Here is a 23421-nt window from a genome sequence, read left to right as displayed (position 1 = left end):
AGCAGTCAGATTATTTCTTTCACTATCGTTGTGTAATTAGAGAATAGGAATACCAATATTTGATCATGGCAGCAATAACATTATTATTCTTTTAGACGCAATGATAAATAAAGCCCTTTGGAACTTGAAAAAGGGTTTGAAATTTTAAGATGGTTACACATGAGAGATCCAGAAATAAACTTACAGCTATGCTCACAGCCTACATCTTGGGTATATGCACAAAACACTGTGGGGTTATTTACTAAAACTACATGGTACAACATTTGGTGCAGTTCTGCATAGAGACCAATCAGCTTCCAGGTTTTATTGTCAAAGCTTTATTGAACAAGCTTTTTGCTTTTTTGGAAGCCTATTGACTACAATGCACAGCTGCGCCAGATTCTGAGAATTTCAGTTTGAGTAAATCTTCCCCTGTATGTTGGACATATAAAGATGGTTTAGTGGTTAGATATTCTTAGCCTTATAATACACCTGACCAGATAGTGAACATTGCAGTATTTACATATTCTTAACAAGCTGTGAAAGAGCTTTAAAACAAGCTTGATCTCTGTAGCTACAGGCACCGTGGAGAAAGCAATCTTTAAAATTAAATATTTTAGCACCTTGTGTTTGTTTACAGTAGAAGTTTGTTAGGCTACCATTTCCCTACTGCCTAAAAAAATAAATGAAAAAGGAGTTGCAAATTTAGTGCCTCTGTTGTGAACTTTGAATACTTTAAAAAGTTTTTCCACAATGCCTACAGCTACAAAGGACAGTAGTTTTTTTTTTAACTCTTTTTCTGGTTGTTGAAGGTCTTCAGTAAAAAATAATTATAGCCCATTATTAAGAGATAAAAGAAGCAGCTTTACTGCAATTCTCACCATCAATCTAGAGCTGTACCCTGTTGTATTTTGTTTCTGCCACTAGACTTCCTCAATATTCTGGGTTAAGTGATGACCAAAAACATTCAACCCATTTCCTCTGCCTAGTCTGTCTTCACTGTCCAGTCACTGATCCACCCCCAGCCTGTGACTGGACAGTAAAGAAGATGTAGCAGAATGTTTAACTGATCTGGCACTCTGCTGTCTCATTCTATTAGCATGCTTCTTGTTAGCACATGAACTGATTGACTCTTTGCACTCTTTCTTCCTCTCTTAATCTGAACTGTGCTGTACAACGACTGTAAGTCAAATTCAGGTACTGACACTACTTACATTAAAAAAAGACTTTATCAATTAATACAGATCTGAATTCATGTGTTTCCTTTATATTTAGAATTCAGCTGTAAGAATCTGTAAAATACTTTAATATTTATATTCTGGCTACAGATGTACTTTAAAGAAGAATGGGCACATGCCAAGCAAGGGCATAGAGTAACAAGTAACAACAGATCAAAGAGCTTGGGCACATGCCAAGCAAGAGCACACAGTAACAACAGATCAAAGAGTTTGGGCACATGCCAAGCATGAGCACACAGTAACAACAAATCAAAGAGTTTAGGTTTTGGATAATACATCCTCACCTGTAAAGGGTAAACCAATGAAAATTGTAACCAAGAACATGAAAGAATGTTTGTTTTACCAATCAACACACTGAGACCGGAGCACATAGAACACATTTTAAAAGTAATGTACAAAAGTTATTATGGAGATAATTTTACCTCTCCAGTGGAAGCCATCTCACACCTCAGAACTGGATCAGCTCCTCTAAGGCGGGGCCAGGAAAACATGGGAGCCTATAAAATAATGGGCCACAAATTAAATAAATACAAAAGTAGTCTCAATTTGTTTTTAGGGTCCAAATTCAGAATCCTACCTTGATTCCCACATAATCAGCAGGGATAATAGGTCTTTCTAATGTTGGTAGGGAAGATTCATCAATTTTTTCTCCAACCATGACTTTTGTGGCCACATCAATGAAGTCAATGCCCAAAGTCTTGGACACAAATGGGAAGGAGCGAGAAGCTCTTAGGTTGCATTCAATCACCTAGGAAACAGATCATTGTTGTTAAGTAACAGCAAAACTCACATCTAAAAAAAAACCTATAGGATTTGTATAAATATGCCCCAAAGTTACCCCCCTTTCTATGAAGTGCATGTCCCATTTTTTTTTCCTTGTTCCTACAGCAAGAAACAACTTTTATTATTCCCTTAGACATCATACCCAAGCCTCTAAAGTTTTTGCAGGGGCAGCTGCTGGGAGCTAAGATCCTGATTACATAGACATGCTCCCAGATCTACATTTTCTAAGAGGCTTTTCCCTACACGCAGTGTGTGAGGAGGCTATTTGGAGTCAAGGCAGTAGCTATTGTTTTGCTGAGAAAGAAATCAAGGAATGGCTATAGAATGAGATAGAGAGCGGCAGGGGGTAGGCAGCGTTCTATAGTCCAGTAGGTAAGGCTGATAACACTGGATTTCATAGCAGCAAAGGAACAATGCTGCTAGCTCAAATAGGAGGTCAGATAAACCGTTATTCTTCTGTAGTTTGATAATTTGTAAAAGTAATATAACATGAGAATTGAGAATGAGAACAGAGAATTTCTGTATATTATTATTTTTTTTTTTTTTGCTCTGTGATACACTTTAATAGAAAACTCTTTAACTTCAAGTCCAGTGAATGGCATGCAAGGTCACTAAGGTGCATATCCTTAACACCTCTGCAAATTATTTTCCAATAAAAAATATGTCATCCCTTGGGATCTATACACACCAAACTCTATGACAATCATTTAGAATGTCCTTCCCGTTTCATACAAAATGGTACTTATACTTTATTGAAGCTACAGCTGCTACTTCAGCTAGTAATTACAGTGTTCAGTACTGAAGGAAATTATTTATCAGAGCAGTAGGATAAATCTTGAACATTTCAAAAAAAAAAAAAAATATTTAGGATTATTTAGAAATCTTTGTGGTAACGGTATCATTACAAGTACAGTTTTCTGTCCATCCATTGAGATAAACCTGATATCAGTACCTAAATGGCCTTTAAAATATTAATATAGCCCTAATTAAACTGAGATGCATCATTCTGAGTACATTTGCACTTGCATTTCAGTTAAAGTATGCTGTGCTGTTTCTGACCATAGAAAGCATAACCATGGAGAATGTACATATTTCTTCTTTTGAAAGCAAACTATTGGATTTGTTATTTCTTACACTAGGCCTTTTCTCCTGAAAAAAAGTAAATTTGTATACTAATGGAGTTAAGCTGATCAGTGATTTACTCCCTTAAAGGATAAGTTCACCCTTTGACAAAAAATAATAAATGCATTCATAACTAGTGTTGAGCGAACACGGACTGTATTATTCGTGTTCGTACCGAATAATTGGATTTTTGTTACCCGAACACTCGGTCATTTTATTTCCTGTTTTGTATGTAATGGCGCGCTTTTAATGGCGGGCTTTCAACAGCCAATCAACAAGCGTTTAACTGGTGTGCGCCATCACAGCCATGCCTACTAACGTATTAGTAGCTGTGATTGGCCATCTGAAGCATGTGACCCATATCTTTATAAGTTCGAGAGCCTCAGCGCGCCGCGTCATTCTGCTGTAGTTTAGGGACAGAGCACACATCATACGTGCTGGCTGCTGATTAGGGACAGACAGTGATTCTGTGAAAAATTGTGTCCGAATAGAATTCAGGGACAGGTCGGAGTGCAGGCAGGGAAAGTTATTAGAGCATTTTAGGCGAGGCTGGAGATTAGGCAGGGTCAGTCTTCTACCATCGATTTTGATGTCTGGGGGGTGGTGCAGTGAACGATCTTATTGAGCATATTAGGTACAGGCTGGAGATTAGGCAGGGACAGTCTACATCGATTTTGCTGTGTGGGGGGTGGTGCAGTGAACAATCTTTTTGCCCTCACTTGAGCCCACTGAGGAGGAGGAGGAGGAGGGAGAAAAAAATCTATTTTTATCAGTCTGTTGTGTGCAGCGTTCAGCTATATTTCACTACAGATTGCTGTTCTAATCTGCTATTAAAAAATTAATTTAAAGGGGAATTTTTTTTTTAAGAGCACTTGCCATGCTCTTATATACATTTTGCTGCCATTTTCAGCACTCTAGCCCTTTCCATTGGTGTTTTAGAGCCATTTTAGTGCCTGAAAGTTCGGGTTTCCCATTGACTTCAATGGGGTTCGGTGTCCGGGTAAAGTTCGGAAAAAGTCCGGGACCGGGGCAGAACCCGCCGAACACAGATATCCAGGTGTCCGCTCAACTCTATTCATAACATGTTACATTCTCCACCCAAAATATAGGTGTAACATGTGTAACATGTTATGAAAGGTGAACTTATCCTTTAAAAGGAAGATATACTGCTCATGGTAATTAACTCCCCAATGTGGATATACCTAATGAACGTGTCATTCCCATCGAAATATAAAATAAAAGCATAAATGCAGGCATGTTTTTTGTATATCCTTTGGTAGGTAAAATGGTAGCTTTTATATATTTATATTTTTGCTGTGTCTTTAAATGTTCACCTATTACAGTTAAGGGTGCCACTGCTTGACACCTCAAGGTGGTCCTGCTTCCTGGGCATAGTGTGCATCAGACATCTATTCCTTACATCTCCTAGTTGGTGTTTTCTCACTTTTATTTTTTAAAAAAAAAATAAATAAAAAACAAAATAAAAAAAAAAATAAAAGGAAGATATAGTGGGGAAATAAAGCTGCTGCAGCACTTCTGATGTTAATTGCTCTTGGTAATGTGTTGCACCTAATTCAAAAACCATCTGTGATAGTTTTGGTTCTAAAAACAACTTATGCACCAAATTCTAAATTAAATACCAACAGTTTGTATCTTATACAAGTGGAGCTAATTAACACCAACTTTGTTTTGGCATACAAAGACAGATTTTGCGAAAGTGCCTTGCATGCTATCTAAAAGTGAGGCAGCATGTTTAAGTACAAGTTCTGGACAGGTACATGAATTTGGTGAATGCTGCACTACCTTTAAACGTATGCAAGACACTTTTTTAAAATCTCTCTTTATCATTTCTTCAGGATTTTTTTTATGTGAAATTTATAGATTAGCGTTAAATGTATATAAACATTGTATATAAATCCCTACACTGGCTCCCGATTGCCCAGCGAATTAAATTCAAAATACTAACCACAACATACAAAGCCATTCACAACTCTGCCCAGAAGCTACATCACCAATCTTGTCTCCAAATATCACCCAAACCGTCCTCTCCACTCCTCTCAAGACCTCCGACTCTCAAGCTCCCTTGTCTCCTCCTCCCATGCTCGTCTCCAGGATTTCTCCAGGGCCTCTCCCATCCTCTGGAATGCTCTACCTCAACCTGTACGGCTATCCCCTACTTTAGCTGCTTTCAGGCGACGCCTGAAAACTCATTTCTTCAGGGAAGCCTATCACACCACCAACTAATCTTCCATCAGCTCATTCCCTACTGTTACAACCTCTTGTACCACCTGCCCCACCCCATTAGATTGTAAGCTCTTCTGAGCAGGGCCCTCTTAATCCTCTTGTATTTTATTGTATTGTAACTGTATTGTCTCCCTCTAACATTGTAAAGCGCTGCGTAAATTGCTGGCGCTATAGAAATCCTGAATAATAATAATAATAATAAAACATTACTGCGCCACTGTCTGCAGAAGCAGCTGCTGACACTACAATACTACAATTTTGTTAAACAACTAGAAAATCAAGAACAACTGCCGCGCTATAAACATGGAAAATGTCAGAATTCTCTAACTTATAAAGTGCTACATATAGACATATCCTAAATATATATATATATCTGTGCAAAGACCCCAAGGAGAACCCGGAGTAGGACCCCTAAGGGGACCTTTACACAGGATTGGAAGACCGTTTAGGATGCCCCTATCCCCTCCCATGGAAATCTAGTGAGGCCCCAAGGATACCCATTCGGGATTGCCAAGCCGAGACCCCCAAAGGGACCCAGGACCCACCGGAGGAATATACCTATTTATACCTGCCCTATACCCCTGTGTGGGCCGGGTATTTCCGGTGAGTGTGCTGCTTACCCCAGGGATCACGAGCACCACACCATTATACCCACCACAGGGTTACCACTGTCACCATCACTTAAGGATTTACTAATTGTGCTGCACGATATATATGGACTGCTGCTACTATTTATATATAGTCAACATATTGTTTTTGCACACTATCTGGATGCACTGCCACTTTATCTATATATATTCAAGATCAATCAGTGACCACTTGATTTTATTTACTATTTAAGTTGTGTATTTACGATTACATCCTGCACCCGTCTGTTAGACCTATCTAGTGTTCACCATCACTGATTCCCACCAGGTTAGTCTACACTCCTTAAATACTGGCCACTCACCTTTGGCTAGTGGTTTTGTATACTATATGCTTTTTTGCACCAATATCACTTGAACTTTACCTTTTATTATCCATTTTATGTGTTTTGCCTTTTCTATACAACACCAATTTAATTTACCATTTTTTACTGGAGTTTTACCATCAGTGGCATATTTATTATTCATTGGTACCTTTCAGCTGTCTCTTGACATTTTTTACATTTTTTACACATTATATCCATTCACCAACCACCTTGGCAGCGCCACACCCCTTGTCCTTTCCAGTATGCTGGGAAGGGAGTGGAGTGGATGATGGAGATCCAGTGCTGAGAAGACTGTCAGTGACCCTCGAGGGACAACTGCAGGGAGAGGCTCTACCTTAGGCTGGGGCTCAGGTGCTGGCCTTGAAAGATCCTACCACAGGAGAAGTTGGAACGAGACTTTTCTGAGAGGCAGTGGGAGCAAGGAGAGGACAGTGCTGAGTACTACAGCACAGTGCAGGGACTTACAAGGTAGCAGGTCTCTCTGGGGGATAGTGGTGTACTTAAACCTTCCCTACCTTGGCCTGGGAGAATCTCCGGAGAGTCAGTCAAGTAGACTGATGAAGATACAACCAGGTGGGCTGGTGAAGAGGATGCCAGGTGGGCTAGCATTGCATGCTAGAGCTAGGACCAGTGTCTACAGGGAGTGGAGGTACTCAAGGATACAGTTCACATTACATTGTGCTACGTTCTAAAGGGCTGAGGGTTCCAAGCCTGTAAGGGGCTGTTGCTGATCTAAGAGCGGTACAATCCACGGAGGAGGAATCAATTAAAGTTGTACAGAGTAAAGGAGAAGAATAAAGTGGAGCTGTGTACATAGAGAGGAACTTGTCCCTGATTTTGTTGCTTTTAAGTTGGGCATTCTATAAACCCTATCCTTATCCAAGTTATTACCCCCCTAATAAAACATAAAAACAAAGCTCAATGTGTCCGGATGCAAGCTGAAGCTGGTGTGTGCCTGGCTGTGCAGCAGTGGGGAACCCTGTCATCTGCCACCCCCTACAAGGGTACTGCTACATACATAAACACACATACTAGGGCCAGTTTAGATAAGAAACAATCAGCCTATCAGCATGTCTTTAGAATGTGGAAGGAAACTCACGCAAGTACCGAAAGAACAACATGCAGCACTACAAGTCTGCATGAGGACTATTTTGAGAAGTGGTGTAGCCACTACTTAGCTATGCAAGTGCAGAACACTGAAAAAGGAAAGCAGGAAGAACATTACCACTTAACTAAAAAGTTATTTTACGGCATAGCCAAGCAAAAATCGGCCAAAAAATTTTAACAAATGGCAGAGCAGGGAAAAGAGAAAAAAAAGGTGTGAGATTCCAGTTGGGATTTAATGTTTGCAAAACCTTTATCCTGTGTACATTTCATTTGTACATTATAGTGGCCATATTAGCTCATTACATACTACAAACTTTGCTACATGCTGATCCCTTTATCCCACTACAGGTCTACTAGACAGGGCTGATTTTTTTTTTTAGGTTACAGGATGGACCTTTTACATGTACCTTTACAAGATAAGTCCACATTCTTTCTCATATGTATACACATCCCAAAAAAAAAAATTAAAAATTCTGACATAAAATCATTACTTCTTACATGCATGAAATGGAGCCAATATTTCTTCTATATGAGAACACTGAAAATTCTTAGGCCTGCATTCATCATTGCTGAAAACACAGGTCATAAACGTACTGAAAGCCACAAAGTGCACCTTTAAAGAGAATCTGCTACACAAAATAGCCCAGCACCTATGGTTTTCTGATCTGTGTCTAACACCTGTACATTCTGACAGGTGACACGTTCCTTTTGTGACAGCACCCTGGTAGCACTGTATTATATTGTCTGATAGGGGCTCTTTTCTTATCAATGCCTTGTCAAGTTTGTCTCAGAATAATGACTGACAGATCAATAGTCTGCTGACAGAGCGTGGAGATGCTGGCATTATGCAGGCAGTCACATACAGCTGTCTGCATGCAGCTCCAGAAACAGGAGGAAGAAGCAACATGAGCGGCTCCTAAAAAATGTGATTATTTTGTAAACTCACGTGACCACCAAAGTCATTTGCTTCTCATCTGTAATTGTATTAATATCTGAAATACAACTGTGTACCTACCGTCCATTAAATATAGTATATAGTAACTATGCTATATATATAGTATATAGTAAATGAGAAATCATTGTATCTACTAAATAGTAATGCTTAGGGGTGTATTTATAAAAACACATTTTTAGAGCTATTCATCCTGTGAAACTACATGTACATTTGTTGTTTGTGAAAGGGGAAATGCTATTGGGCTATTTTCTTTCCAGGTTGAATGTTGTTCATGGAGTGAATTAACCACTTGCCGACCGCCGCCTGACTATATACGGCGGCCAGCCCCTCCCAGGCAAAGTAACGTACCGGTACGTCACTAGCCTGGGAGCGAATAGGGGGCGATCGTGCGCCGCCAGAGGCGAGCGTGCGCCGCCGGAGGCGCGCTCCCGCCCCCGCTCGTACCCGACAAAGCCGGCGCGTGTGACCGGCGGACCTGATGTCCGCCGGTCACTCCCGATCGTCGGGTAGAGAGGGAGAAAGGCAGGCGGCTAATGTAAACAAAGCCGCCTGTCATTCTCCCCTGTGTAAAAGCACAGATCACTCGGTCCTGCTATGTAGGACCGTTGATCTGTGCTGTTACACCACTAGCCACATCCAATGACAGTTAGAAACACGCCCCTAGGGACACACTTAACCCCTCCCTCTCCAATAAAGTTAACCCCTTCCCTCCCAGTGTCATTTTTACAGTAACAGTGCATATGTATAGCACTGATTACTGTAGTAATGTCACTGGTACCCCCAAAAATGTCAAAAATGTCAGTCAAGGGTCCGATCTGTCCGCCGCAATGTCGCAGTACCACAAAAAAAATTGCAGATCGCCGCCATTACGCGTTAAAAAAAACAACAAAATTGACAAAAATCTTTCCCTTAGTTAGTAAACGCAATAACTTTTGCGCAAACCAATCAAAATAAGCTTATTGTGATTTTTTTTACCAAACATAGGTAGCAGAAAACAAATTGGCCAAAAATTTAAAACAATTTTGATTTTTACATTTTTTTGGGGGGGAATTTCATATAAGAAAATGTGAAAAATATTGTTATTTTTGCAAAATTTTCGCTCTTTTTTTGTTTATAGCGCATGATCAAAAAATCGCACAGGTGATCAAATACCACCAAAAGAAAGCTCTGTTTGTGGGAAAAAAAGGACGTCAAATTTGTTTGGGTACAGCGTCGCACGACCGCGCAATTGTCCATTAAAATCACGCAGTGCCGAATCGCAAAATACCCCCTGGTCAGGAAGGGGGTAAAATCTTCCGGGGCTTAAGTGGTTAAGAAGATACAGCATCATGGCCAGGAGATGGAGCTGATGTTTATAATAAATAAGTATTTTCTATGATCATCAGCTCCATCTCATGGGCATAATTTGATATTTTCTTGATTCGCTATATTCTGTATGAATGAGGAACATCCATCCATGGAAAGAAAATAACCTAATAACATTCTATTTTCTCCCATTTGCACAGAATGAATGTACAAACAGTGAAAAACAGCTTGCCATATTTTTTTTTTTTAAATACCCCCCCTGGTGAAGTTTTTTTTTTTTCATTTTGGAAGGGAGGTGTTTTATTTTTATTTTTTTTGGCCTCTTTGTCTCAATGGGAAGATTCACTTTCTGTCCTATAGCTAAAACAAGAAGTGAGAAGAATTTCCTGCAAATTAGGGACTCTATGGGAGACCCCCAGGTTACAAGAACATTGGAAGATGTCCCCTCCATTACTTTTCTGGGGACAACCCAAATTTATTTATTTTTATTTTAATTTACAATGATAATGGTACACAGTACAAATAGAGAGGATGAATCTCCCTAACAGGGGCACAGACAGCAATAAAAACTGACAACCATTCTAACCCATCTCCTCTCTATCCAAAACTAAAAAAAAAAGGTTTTGAATTTAGTTCTACTTTAAGAGTCATCTGTCTTATATCATCTGCTGAGCTTTTTTTCTGGCTATTACATACAGTGCTGCTGGAATTTGTAATATATTCTCTTCACCCTGAAGTACAATACCAAATATCTGTCAGTGTATGAATGACTCAGTCTCACTACCTAATCTAAATGACATATATCTATTATTAGTTATAGACAATCATTGCCCACCTTTGATAGTGCCTATCTGGCTCCCTGTAAAGTAACTGCCATGGGCTTGTTTCGCATAGATGGTGTGGATAGTGCTGCCTGTAAGCAGTATTTTAACAGCGCTGTTTAAGCAAAATATAATACATTCTCAAGTATTAATATTATGGCAAGATGCCTGTGTTCCACTCTTCTTAGATTGTTTATGTGTTATTCTACATCTGCCAGACTCATATCCTGATAGCATGGCTGCAGGCAATGACAATCATAGCAATACAATCTCAGGAGAGAGAAATAGGAGGCTGAAAAAATATATTGGAGGCTACTGAGAAAAGTGTGTCACACAGAGGACAAGTATAAGATTCTTTAACAGGGTACATGCAGCTTGTTCATTCTAGTTCTTCTTTCTGGCCTTCACTTCAACAAAATGTAGTATCTGCTGTGTAGAACTTCCCATTACAAAAACATTTTCTATCTTGTCCCTAAATGCTTTAAAGCAACCAATCACATTTAACATTTTGTACTGGATTCCAGCAGTCAAAAAGATGAACAATGATTGCCCTTTCTGTGGGTTACTGTACTTTGCACATAGTCTTTTGCTTTATTAACTAAAGATCATTGAGAAAACAGCATGTCAAGCTGCGATATGTTCTAATACCATTAGGCAAAGCTCAGTTTAAAGTGATTGTAAAGTCTTGTCCTTGTAAAAAAAAAAAAAAAAATAACAAACCTGTTATACTTACCTCCTCTGTGCAGTTGGTTTTGCACAGGGCCGCATGGATCCTCCTCTTCTTGGGTCCCTCATTGCTGCTCCTGGCCCTTCCCTCCTATCTAGTGCCCCCACAGCAAGCAACTTGCTATGGGGGCACCCGAGCCGAGCTGCAGCTCCATTTTGACACGGAGCTGACGTTTGGCCCCATCCCCTCTCTCTCCTGATTGCCTCACTGACTTTGATTGAAAGCCGCAGGTGCCAATGGCGCCGCGGCTGTATCTCAGCCAATCAGGAGGGAGAGTCCCGTACAGCCGATTGACTCGTGGACATCGCTGGACAGAGAGGGGCTCAGGTAAGAATTAGGGGTTCATGGAGTGGCCCAGCCAGTCTCTAGACCTTAATCCTATAGAAAATGTATGGAGGGAGCTGAAACTTCAAGTTGCCGTGTGACAGCCAAGAATCCCTAAGGATTTAGAGAAGATCTGTAAAAAGAGTGGACCAAAATCCCTCCTAAGATGTGTGCAACCTGGTAACCTCTGTACTTGCCAACAAGGGTTTCTCCACTAAGTACTAAGTCATGTTTTGCTTGGGGATCAAATACTTATTTTACTCACTAAACTGCAACTCAATTTATATCATGTGTTTTTCAGGATTTTTGGTTGATATTCTGTCTCTATCATTTAAAAAACACCTATGATAAAAATTATAGACCCTTAATTTCTTTGTAAGTGGGCAAACCTAAGAAATCTGCAGGGGATCAAATAATTATTTTCCCCACTGTAACCACAGTAATATGTTGGGAACAGAGCTATGTTAGAATAGGGCAAATGGGAGAATTCTATAAACAACAAGAGGCACAGGTGGATTATGGTCTAGCAGTCAGGGACAGCATAAACTAATGCCTCGTACACATGAATCGATAGTTGGCCGTGAATTTTCGGGCAACGTCCGATCGGCCGATTTTCGGCTTGTTAGTATGATGCTTTCGACAACCGACTCCGACTTTTCGGCTGAACAAAATCTGGTGTGCAGGCTATAAAATTTTTGCTGGCCGTCAACAGAACGGCCGATTTTCCGTCAGTCAGTACAGATTTCGGCAGACAAAAATCTGATGAGCAAGACTGGGCATGCTCAGAAAAGAAAAAACACACGGAAAGTAAACCAGCACATGACATCACTTCTGAAGTTGGTTTTTGTTGGCCGAGAAAATTTGTGTGCAGTCTAGAGCACATTTCAACCAACACAACAACACTGGACAAAAGACGGCCGATCGGTCGGCCGATAATCGTTGCGTGTGTACGAGGCTTAACTATTGATAGTAGTCCTAGGAGGATTTCAATTACCATTACAGATCCAAAACTGCACCGGAAAAAGTAGTGGACATTGGAAGGGAAATAGTAGACATTGGAAGGGAAATAGTAGACATTGGAACTGGGCCCCATGCTTTTTTGCGCTGGAACATGTTGAGAACTTAAACGGCAAAATGCTGTGCCAATGGATCCCAAGGCATTCCTGCACTATGGCCTTGTATGAAGAAAGAACAGCAGTTAAGAGGAGAGGAGGGGGGGGTGTCAGTGGCCCCTTTCTCAGGCCTGCCTGATTTCTGGATATGTGCTTTTGTCAAATGACAATGATAAAGGTTATTAGTATACTAAATGAGGCAGAGGCTTTGTTTAACTTTTAAAATACAGAATGTTTTCTAAAGTGTCCAAGAGGCACTCTGTGGCCTAGTACTTGGTGAATGTAGAAATAACTGCACAACAATTGGTTGCATTGCACTGATAAAATTGCACTGTTGTTGGTTAGAATTGGTATGTTATGGAAGTGTTAGTGAACTCCTCTCTTAGCAGGAAGCCTACAATGGAGAATCCAACATCTCCTGCAATGCAAGAAAAGAACACTACTAAGACCACAGTATCCACAAACACTTCAATCTGCTCCACTGCTGTGCACAATATCAGTTGATGACAAGCCTAAAATTCAGGTTCCAAGCAGTTAATGTGGGTGATTTACAAGTCATTTTATCATCATTAAATAATCTTTTTTCCTTCGCATACACCTGACCTACCAGATCTGTACACTGTGGTGTGCTTTACATACTCCTGACTACTCTAATCTGCATTCTATATTGTATTTAATTCCTGACCACCCCACTCTGTATGCTGCTTTTTTTTTTTTACATTATATACTTCTGACCTCCCCATTGAAGCTCTGCTGACTTCCATTGTGTACACTGTGCTATACTTTAAATACTCCTGAGCGCCCCACTTTGCATGCTGTATTGTATATACCACATAGATATAGGTGGTAAAGTCTTTCCAAAAAGTAAGCCCCAATTTAGCATTTCTAAAATTATTTTCAGTTTTGTGTTGAATTTATTATTGAACCTAGGTTCACACTGATGCTGTGAGGGGAACTGTATGTGGTTCGGATAGGAATCACACCACATTTCTGTCCAAATCACATGCGATTCTTTGCGGTGCATTTTGAGCCCAGTCATTTTGTAAAGCTGCAATCACACCCATGCAAAAAAAAAGTTTTTTGCCCCCCTGTAATCGGATCGTATGGGTGTTCACACCCATTTTTGGAGTGTCGCTAACTTAATTTTGACACCCACAGCAGTTTGCATTATCGGAGTGTGATTGTGATGTTGTTTGGGGAAACTCACAGGAATAGCTGCAAATCCTACAATGCATCAGTGTGCCCTGGGACCTAGGGTTTCATTTTGAAATTATTATGGTTCCCACCTGGTGAAAAAGTATGAAGGGCAACCATAAGGCCCTTTTCACACTAGCGGACCATTCAGATCCGCCTGTCAGTTTTTCAGGCAGATCTGAACGGATGCCCCATGCATCTCTATGGGTCATCGGATGTCAGCGGAGACATGTCCGCTGACATCCGATCTGGTCCGTCAAATCTGGACGAATGGAAACCTTATTTTCCATCCATCCAGCGGATCAGATCGGATGGGATCAGATGAGAATGGACAGGCGGTCTGTTCCCATCCGATTCCTCCATAGAGAACAGCGGGGACCTGACAACTCTGTCTCCGCACACAGCGTGGAGACAGAGCTGCTATCTGCCTGCTCAGCGGGGGATCGGCAGATCGATCCCCCGCTGAGATAAACGCCACCGCCGAAGGACTCCCTTGTGTGAAAGGGGCCTTAAGGCTAGGTTCACGCTCCCGCGACTTAGGATCCAAATTGTGAGACTTAAAGTTGCAGGATATGTAATATGTCATGTATGTCTATGAGAGCCAATCCCATTGATACTACTGAAGTGGCTGCAACTTCATAAAAAGTTCCTGCACTACTTTGATCTGACTTTGATAAGACTTCAGAGCCAGAGAGTATAAATGTTGTATCAAAGTCACTCAAAAGTCGTATCAAAGTCGGACTCGACAGTTGCACTGAAAACCGCGCAACTTTGGAGTTGGCTAGTGTGAACCAAGCCTTAAGGTTTGCCTTTGGCAGACAAATGTTTAAAGGCAACCCCACCCACTCATTCAGAGGATATGTACATATCCTTGCCTATAATCCATGCCTATAATAATAATATCCAAAAATTGTCCATATCTGTATTTAAACTTAATTTTAAAAGCTAAACATAATTTTTTCACGACACTCACACATTCATGGTTTAGACAAAAGCACCAGCAAGGCTTTGCTAATGTCTTTGAAGATCATTTTGATCACTCCAGCAAGGAAGTGAGTTAGTTGCAGGAATGCCACATGTTTACTTACCAGAACATCATTTCCTCTAACAAGGAACTGCACATTGAAGGGTCCAGAAATAGCAAAAGCGTTTGCAATTTTCTTAGTAGCAATTTTCACCTGCAAATTACAGGAATGAGGTTAGTGTTGGTGAGCCACTTTCAGTATTTTTTGGACAGACAGTTTAGTTATGTAAGGCAATCACACAGTTCCATCCATAATCTTCTTTGTCCTATACATTACATTTCTAAAAGGTTTTACTGATCCATAAACAGACTGATGACCTTAGAAAGCTAGTTACCACACCTTTCCCAGATTTCAAAATTGATGACGCTGTCGTTGGGAAACAAAAAGTCATATTCTTAAATGAAATATTGCCAAGATAATATTGTACCAGTGATACTATCTTGGCAAATAGGAGGTATTTATTTTGTTATATTTTTATTTTCTATTTAGTTACTCTTTTGCTGTTTGTAAATTCTGCAAAATAGATAACAATTTTATGTTTTTGCTTTTTTTAATTACAACCGAGATTTTAAGTGGATATCCCTTCTTTTTTACAGTACAGATATTTTTGTGGATTACATTTTCTTTATAAAGAACCAAAGTGAGACTTGTGAAATATGCTTGTAAAAACATGGCTGTAAAAAAAGAAAAAAACAAATATTCAACTTCCCTGACTGTATATTTATATGGGAATTTATATCCCATGTTTTTAAAAGAATTTGTGATGAGGAAGAGCACCTAGGGCCTACCCTGACCCTCTTTCAAGAGACACATTTAAATAGCATCTAAGCTTTCAGCTTTACTACAAGGGAAGTCTGTAAAAATGTATATAAAGCCAATATGTTAGAGTTGTCTACAGAACAGGATTTGGGGGTAAATTTCCCAATGATGACTCCTGTTCCAGTGATAACTGTCTAAGAAGTTCCCACCACTTTATAAAGATTGTCTCTCATGTGAATACAGGATAGTAACTAAAAAAAAAAATAATCTGCCCAAAGGGACACCGACAGCAAAATATAAACGGACTCCCTACTAGTGATCGACCGATATCGGTGTTTCGTTGCCGATACCGATATTTTGGCCATTGCATATCGGTATCGGCCGATATTTTCGTACATTTAAAAATGTTTTATTTTTTATTTTAATCACTTGACAGGTACTCTTGTGGAGGGATCTGGGGGTCTAAAAGACCCTAAAGCCCTCCTCTGCACTTAAAAGCATTCAAAACGTCAAGTTTGGCTGTTTTGAATGCTGTTATTTTTTTTAATCTGGCGCCGAGTACCCGGAAGTGATTTAATTACATCACTTCCGGGTTTTTACATGGAGACCGAATGTGGGGCTGAATGTGGCTTTGATCGGGCCTTCGGCGGCTGTGCAGGCTGGTTGCCCGGGTCTACAGGTGGGACGGGAGACCAGGACGAGCCGCGGAAGGTGGCAGGAGGGGGGGGCGTCCCCTCCCGCTCCTTGTAATGACAGCCGAACGGCTTTTTAGCTGCATCGGTTGTCATTACAAGAGAGCCGACTGTCGGCTATGGATGTCGGTACCGGGGTGATGCCTCTAGCTGCAGGCATCACTCCGGTACAAGCACTTTCCCGAAATATCGGCAATATTGGTCACCTTGGTGGCCGATTCCAATATATCGGAGAAAGTGCAGATCGGCCCTCAATATATCGGCTTTGCTGATAATTGGTCGATCACTACTCCCTACCCTATCCAAAACAAAAAGAAACAATGAGAAAAAGTTGGGCTTTACAAATACTTTACCCACCACTTATATGAAGTTCCAGGTCAATTACTTCACTTGTAACGAGGACAAAGGATTTGTTTTGACTGCTCTTTGAGAGTGTCACAAATAGTCAAAGGCAGCTTAACTAAACCCGAAGAAAAGGTGCAGAATGAAGATAATGGGGTTGATTTTCTAATCATACAAGAAAGAGGTACAGCCTGCTCAATTTGAAAGGAAATTTCACTTTAAAAGGGAATAAGATGAAGCTCTGCTGACTTCCATTATCATGTGCAAGCATATGTATATATATATATTTGTTTTCCTTGCTAGTTATGGGGTATTTATTTCAAAATTAATTTTTACCACATTTTAGTAAATCAAATCCAATGCATACCGTGAGGGAATCTGGTGAAGGACAGGTTACTTGTGGCTTTTATTTTTAAAAATGAGGTACAGGAAATTTGCTCACAACTTCCTGTCCCCACATGTTTGAAAGTTCTACATACAAATAAATCATGGCATTCATCATTAGCATTAGTCCCAGACTGCTATTGAGAACTTCCCAAAATAACTACCCAATGTTGGAGAATATATATAGTATAAACTGTAAATATATCTGCATAGCACATGTCTTGGCGTTCATGCCTCTGCAGACACCAGCCCATTTGCAGGGCGTAAGTAGCTCAAAAGGCACAGTATATGCAGGCCTTGGTTTTTTTTTCAAACAATTGCAATTAACTTTATCACGTTTGTTTTTAAATTGCATAAAAGATACTGAAAGGTTACATAATGAAACAGAAAATCATTAGAATATGGTCTGTAGTATAAAGATTTTTTTTCCTATAAATTTTTCTTTTCACATTTTGTTGTAGTTGTTTTACAGAACTTGAAACAAAGTCTTACTTTCTCTATTGCTCCCTGGCTGATTGACTGTGTGGGGATCATGAGGGTGGCGTCTCCAGAATGAACTCCAGCATCCTCAACATGCTCAGAAATAGCATGGGAGATGACCTGTGAAGAGAATGAACATACAGAAATACTTTTTCTTATAATCGGGTTAAGAAAAGGATTCTTCATTTGTGTTGGATGACCTGAAAGTTTCATAACATGTGTTTAATGAGGAATTCCAGCCCAATATGCTGTCAGGTTTTTATTATTATCTGTAGACTCCTAAAAATAATATCTCACAGAAACAGCAATAACTTTTTAACCACTTGACCTCCGGAAGATTTACTCCTCCCTCCCCTTCCTGACCATTTTTTGCCATATGGCACTGCGTTATTTTAACTGACAATTGTCCGGTCATGCGACACTGTACATCATTTTTTTCCCACAAATAGTGCTATCTTTTGGTGGGATTTATTGACCTCTGCGATTTTTGATTTTTGCGCTATGAACAAAAAAAGACCGACAATTTTTGGGGAAAAAAAATTATATTTTTTTACTTTCTGCTATAAAACATATCCAGAAAAAAATTGAAGAAAAAAAAACAGATTTGTTCATCAACTAAGGCCACTATCTATTCTGCTACATATTTTTGAGTCTGCGGTACCTGCCGTTGGGCTCCCGCCATGCATGTATAAATACGTGATCCGGCACACAGGTGCAGCCCTGTAGCAGTTAAACTGCTATGGGGCGGACCTGAAAGGGTTAAAGTGAGAGGCTAGCTATTCATTAATAAACTGAACTCCAGGCAAACAAGTCACTACTCAGAAGAAACACAAATGGGAAATTGTTTACATGCCAAAGGATTGCTTTTTTATCTATCCAGTGACATGGCACTGCCCTATTTGGCAGGGCAGGAGACTTATTTTTTCTCTGCTTCATTTAGGTAACACATTATAGAGGTCTTATTCATCCCCCAGCCTGTAACTGGACAGTGAAAGTATAGACAACAGACTAATGAGCTCATCTCTCTTTCACTTTCTTTCTTCCTATATGCATGTTGCATCTTAGCACAAGGGCACTGCAGCACAACTGACTGGCTTCTCTGCTTCTACTTCTTCCAGTCTCTGCTCTGCTATACAGGAACTGCAAGAGGCTGTTACCAAGTTACATTCAGGGACTTACACTTTTTGCATTTAACAAATACATTTGTTTATATACAGTGCATTAAAAAAGTATTCATACCCCTTGAAACTTTCCACATTTTGTAATGTTACAAGCAAAAACGTAAATGTATTTTATTGGGATTTTATGTGATAGACCAACACAAAGTGTCACATAATTGTGAAGTGGAAGGAAAATTATAAATGGTTTTCCAAATTTAAAAAAAAAAAAAATATTTGAAAAGTGCGGCGTGCATTTGTATTCAGCTCAATACTTTGTAGAACCACCGTTTGCTGTAATTACACCTGCAAGTCTTTTTGGGTATGTCTCTACCAGTTTTGCACATCTAGTGAGTACATTTTTTGCCAATTCTTTTTCACGAAATATCTCAAGCTCAGTCAGATTGGATGGAGAGCGTCTATGAACAGCAATTTTCAAGTCTTGCCACAGACTCTCACTTGGATTTAGGTCTAGACTTTGACTGGGCCATTCTAACACATGAATATGCTTTGATCTAAACCATTCCATTGTGGCTCTGGCTGTATGTTTAGGGCCGTTGTCCTGCTGGAAGGTGAACCTTCGCCCCAGTCTAAAGTCTTTTGCAGACTTTAACAGGTTTTCTTCTAAGATTGCCCTGTATTTGGCTTCATCCATCTTCCCATCAACGCTACCCAGCTTCCCTGCCCCTGCTAAGGAAAAGCATCCCCACAACATGATGCTGCCACCTCTATGTTTCACAGTGGGGATGGTGTGTTCAGGGTAATGTGCAGTGTTTGTTTTCCGCCACATGCAGCGTTTTGCTTTTATGCCAAATAGATCAATTTGGATCCCATCTGACCAGAGCACCTTCTTCCACATGTTTGCTGTGTCCCCCACATGGCTTCTCGCAAACTGCAAATGGGACTTCTTATGGCTTTGTTTCAACAATGGTCTTCTTCTTGACACTCTTCCATAAAAGCCAGATTTTTGGAGTGCACAACTAATAAAAAAAAAGTCATAAGAAATCCCAATCCCTCCAGAGTTCCCATGGGCCTCTTGGCTGCTTCTCTGATTAATGATCTCCTTGCCCGGCCTGTCAGTTTAGGTGGACAGCCATGTCTTGGTAGGTTTGTAGTTGTGCCATACTCTTTCCATTTATGGATGATAGATTGAACAGTGCTCCATGAGATGTTCAAAGCTTGGGATATTTTTTATAGCCTAACCCTGCTTTAAACTTCTCCACAACTTTATCTCTGACCTATCTGGTGTTTTCCTTGGCTTTCATGATGCTATTTGTTCATTAGGGTTCTCTAACAAACCTCTTAGGGCTTCACAGAACACCTGTTTTTATGCTGAGATTCATTTACACACAGGTGGACTCTATTTACTAATTAGGTGACTTCTGAAGTCAATTGGTTCCACTAGATTTTAGTTAGGGGTATCAGAGTAAAGGGGCTGAATACAAATGCACGCCTCACCTTTCAGATATTTATTTGTAAAAAAATTTGAAAACCATTTATCATTTTCCTTCGACTTCACAATTATGTGCCACTTTGTATTGGTCTATCACATAAAACCCCCCAAAAAAATTTACGTTTTTGGTTGTAACATGACAAAATGTGGAAAATGTCAAGGGGTATGAATACTTTTTTAAGGCACTGTATCAGCAAACACTAATTTGTGTCTATTTTATCTGCCTAGGATTCAGATGTATTTTTGGATAGAGTGGAGAGATTATAAACTCTTTCCAATCAGAGACATGGCAAAAATGAAATCTCCCTTCATGAATGCATTATCAAGAGCAACTTTGTTCAAAACTAATAAAGATTTTAGTTAAAGCGGGGCTCCACTCAAAAGAAGAAGCTCCGCTTGTTCGCACCCTCCCCCCCTCAGCTACCACATTTTGCATTTTTTGGGGGGAGCGGATACCTGTCAAAAACAGGTACCCACTTCAAGGTAAGATTGGAGCACAACTCGCTGTGTAAGGTCAACTCCGCCCCTCTGACCCCCATAGCGATTGCTGCGATCTACAAAATTTCCAGCCCCTCCTCCTTCCCCCTGCTGCCTTCTGGGAGAAACACAGGTCCTGGAAGACAGCGGGAGCATTCAGAAAGCGCAGCGCAACTCCCACATGCACAGTAGGAAACATGCTATTTCCTATTCCTGTTTTCCTTAGTGAAGATGCCATCACCTGGACCCAAAGCCAATTGACAAATCGACTAGGGGTGCGAACATTGTGGGATCCCTGGACAGGTAAGTGTCCTTAAATTAAAAGTCAGCAGCCATAGTATTTTTTTTTTTTTTTTACAGGCTGGAAGTCCCCTTTAAGCAAGTTGAAAATGATAATTAGGAGCCCCTGACAGTGCCTACACTTTACATACTACGCTGTAAGTTGGATCTTCAGCTCACAGTAGACTGCCTGTATTCCTATCCAGCCAAAAACAGCTTATCTTTTCCAGACAGACATGAGTATAGCTCATGGGAGGCCTCCCCTGTCAGGGATTCCAAATGTTGTAAGAAGTCTGTATGTGATGGTGGTGCCCACCAAAAAGTGTGTTAGTTCACAAAGATTTCAACTTTATTAGAGATGAGATAATATTAGGCAATTTGCCAGTTTATTCACCAGATCTGGTGTGGTTTTTTTTTTTTTCTTTTTTTAGTATTACTTGGTAAAGTTAAAACAACAACATTGTCCCTGGTATTATGAGGATAGAGACTTTAGTAGAGTCACAACTCAACATGAAGCAACTATCATTTTAGAGAGAAGTCAGCAGTTTCAGATCTTGTATTTCTATTCTATCAGGATCAAAATTGACTATGCCTGCTAAGACTGAACTGCATGATCCAACTTGTGTTGAATTCACTCATCCATTCACACATATGCCCAAGCTCAAGAATCCAGACATTCAGCTTCCAAGTCAAACTTTTATTCTGTACTTGGTAAAATGAAATTAGTCTGCATACAAGTTTAGTTATTGTATTGTATGGCAATATTCTCCACCCCACTCATTTAGTATCCAAGTGATTAGTGATCAGGTTTTAAATTATATTTAACCACTTCAGCTCTAGAAGATTTATCCCCCCCCCCCTTTCATGACCAGGACATTTTTTTGCGATACAGCACTGCGTTACTACAACTGGAAATTGCGCAGTCGTGCAACGCTGTACCCAAATAAAATGTATGTCCTTTTTTTTCCCACAAATAGAGCTTTCTTTTGGTGATGTTTGATCATCTCTGCGTTTTGATTTTTTGAGCTTGAAACAAAAAACGTCCACCATTTAAAAAAAAAAAAACAATTTTTTACTTTCTGCTATATAACATATCCAATAAAAAAAAATGTAAAAAAATCTAATTTCTTCATCAATTAAGGCAAATATGTATTCTGCTACATATTTTTGGTAAAAACAAATCTCAATAAGCAATAAGTATAATGATTGGTTTGCGCAAATGTTATAGCGTCTATAAACTAGGGGATATATTTATAGAATTTTTAATTATTTTATTACTAGTAATGGAGGGGATCAGCAATAGTGGGACTGCAATATTGCGGTGGACAAATGTGACACTAACAGACACCTCTGACACTTTTTTGGGAACCAGTGAAACTAAAGCCCCGTACACACGCAACGATTATCGGCCGACCAATCGGCCGACTTTTGTCAAGAGTGTTTTTTTGTTGGTTGGAATGTGCCTAGACTGCACACGAATTTTCTCGCCCAACAAAAATCTACTTCAGAAGTGATGTCATGTGTTGGTTTGCTTTCTTTGTGTTCTTTCTTCTCTGAGCATGCCCAGACTTGCTCATCAGATTTTTCCCTGTCGAAATCTGTACTGACTGCACGAAAATCAGCCGTGTTTTGACGGCCAACAAAATTTTTATAGTCTGCACACCAGATTTTTTTCGGCCGAAAAGTCGGAGTCGGTTGTCGGAAGCATCATACTAACAAGCCGAAAATCGGCAGATCGGACGTTGGACGAAAATTCCCTGCCAATTTTCGATGCGTGTGTACGGGGCTTAATACAGTAATCAGTGCTAAAAATATGCACTGTCACTGTACTAATGACACTGGCTGGAAAGGGGTTAACATCAGGGGCGATGAAAGGGTTAGCTGTGTGGCTAGCTAGTTATTTTGTGTAGCGTGGGAGGTGCTTTTACTAGGGAAAGACATGGATCTGTGTCTCTTATTTGCAGGTATAAAGGATCCATGCCTTCCCTACTGACAGAACGGCAATCTGCCTTGTTTACATAAGGCACAGATCGCCATTCTGCCTGTGTACCGAACGATCAGCGTATGCCGGCGGACATCCAGTCCGCGGTACCCACTGTGTTGAATCACAGCAGGAGCGAGCCAGCGGCGGTCAAGCACACTTGTGCCCACTACCCAGAAGTGCAGGATCATGTATATATATATATATATATATATATATATATATATATATAGGTGATCGTGCTCAGCGCGGCCGCCCTGTAGCAGTAAAACTGCTATAGGGTGGTCGGTAATTGGTTAAACAATATATGCACACTTATGAAAAAATAAGTCAGTCTAGGCCTCAGTTTGCAATTTTAGTTATTGTACAGCTATAGTCACCATCCCACCCATTTAGTATCCAAGTAATTAGTGATCAGACTTTGAAATTGGATTTAAACAATACATTAAGGATTAGGAAAAAATAGGTATGTTTGGGCTTAAGTTGCCCTAAGCATAAACTGGAAAAAACT

The 23421-nt window shown here is 40.1% G+C and overlaps 1 protein-coding gene across 1 annotated transcript in view; it reads right to left on the bottom strand.

The window, feature by feature from the left end:
* The window catches only part of CPS1 (carbamoyl-phosphate synthase 1), a 166394-nt gene that overhangs the window by 5862 nt on the left and 137111 nt on the right, over positions 1-23421 (bottom strand). The window contains exons 30-33 of the mRNA XM_082261903.1: positions 17576-17683; positions 14970-15059; positions 1795-1965; positions 1640-1714 (exon numbers count right to left, since the gene is read on the bottom strand). Coding sequence (XP_082118029.1) covers positions 1640-1714; positions 1795-1965; positions 14970-15059; positions 17576-17683 — 444 coding nt within the window. The remainder of the gene's footprint in view (positions 1-1639; positions 1715-1794; positions 1966-14969; positions 15060-17575; positions 17684-23421) is intronic.

Source organism: Pelophylax lessonae, assembly GCF_965119305.1.
Source record: "Pelophylax lessonae genome assembly, chromosome: 6".
Lineage (NCBI taxonomy): Eukaryota > Metazoa > Chordata > Amphibia > Anura > Ranidae > Pelophylax > Pelophylax lessonae.
The sequence above is the reverse complement of the archived record's forward strand: the minus strand, read 5'-3'. Positions and strand labels throughout refer to the sequence as shown.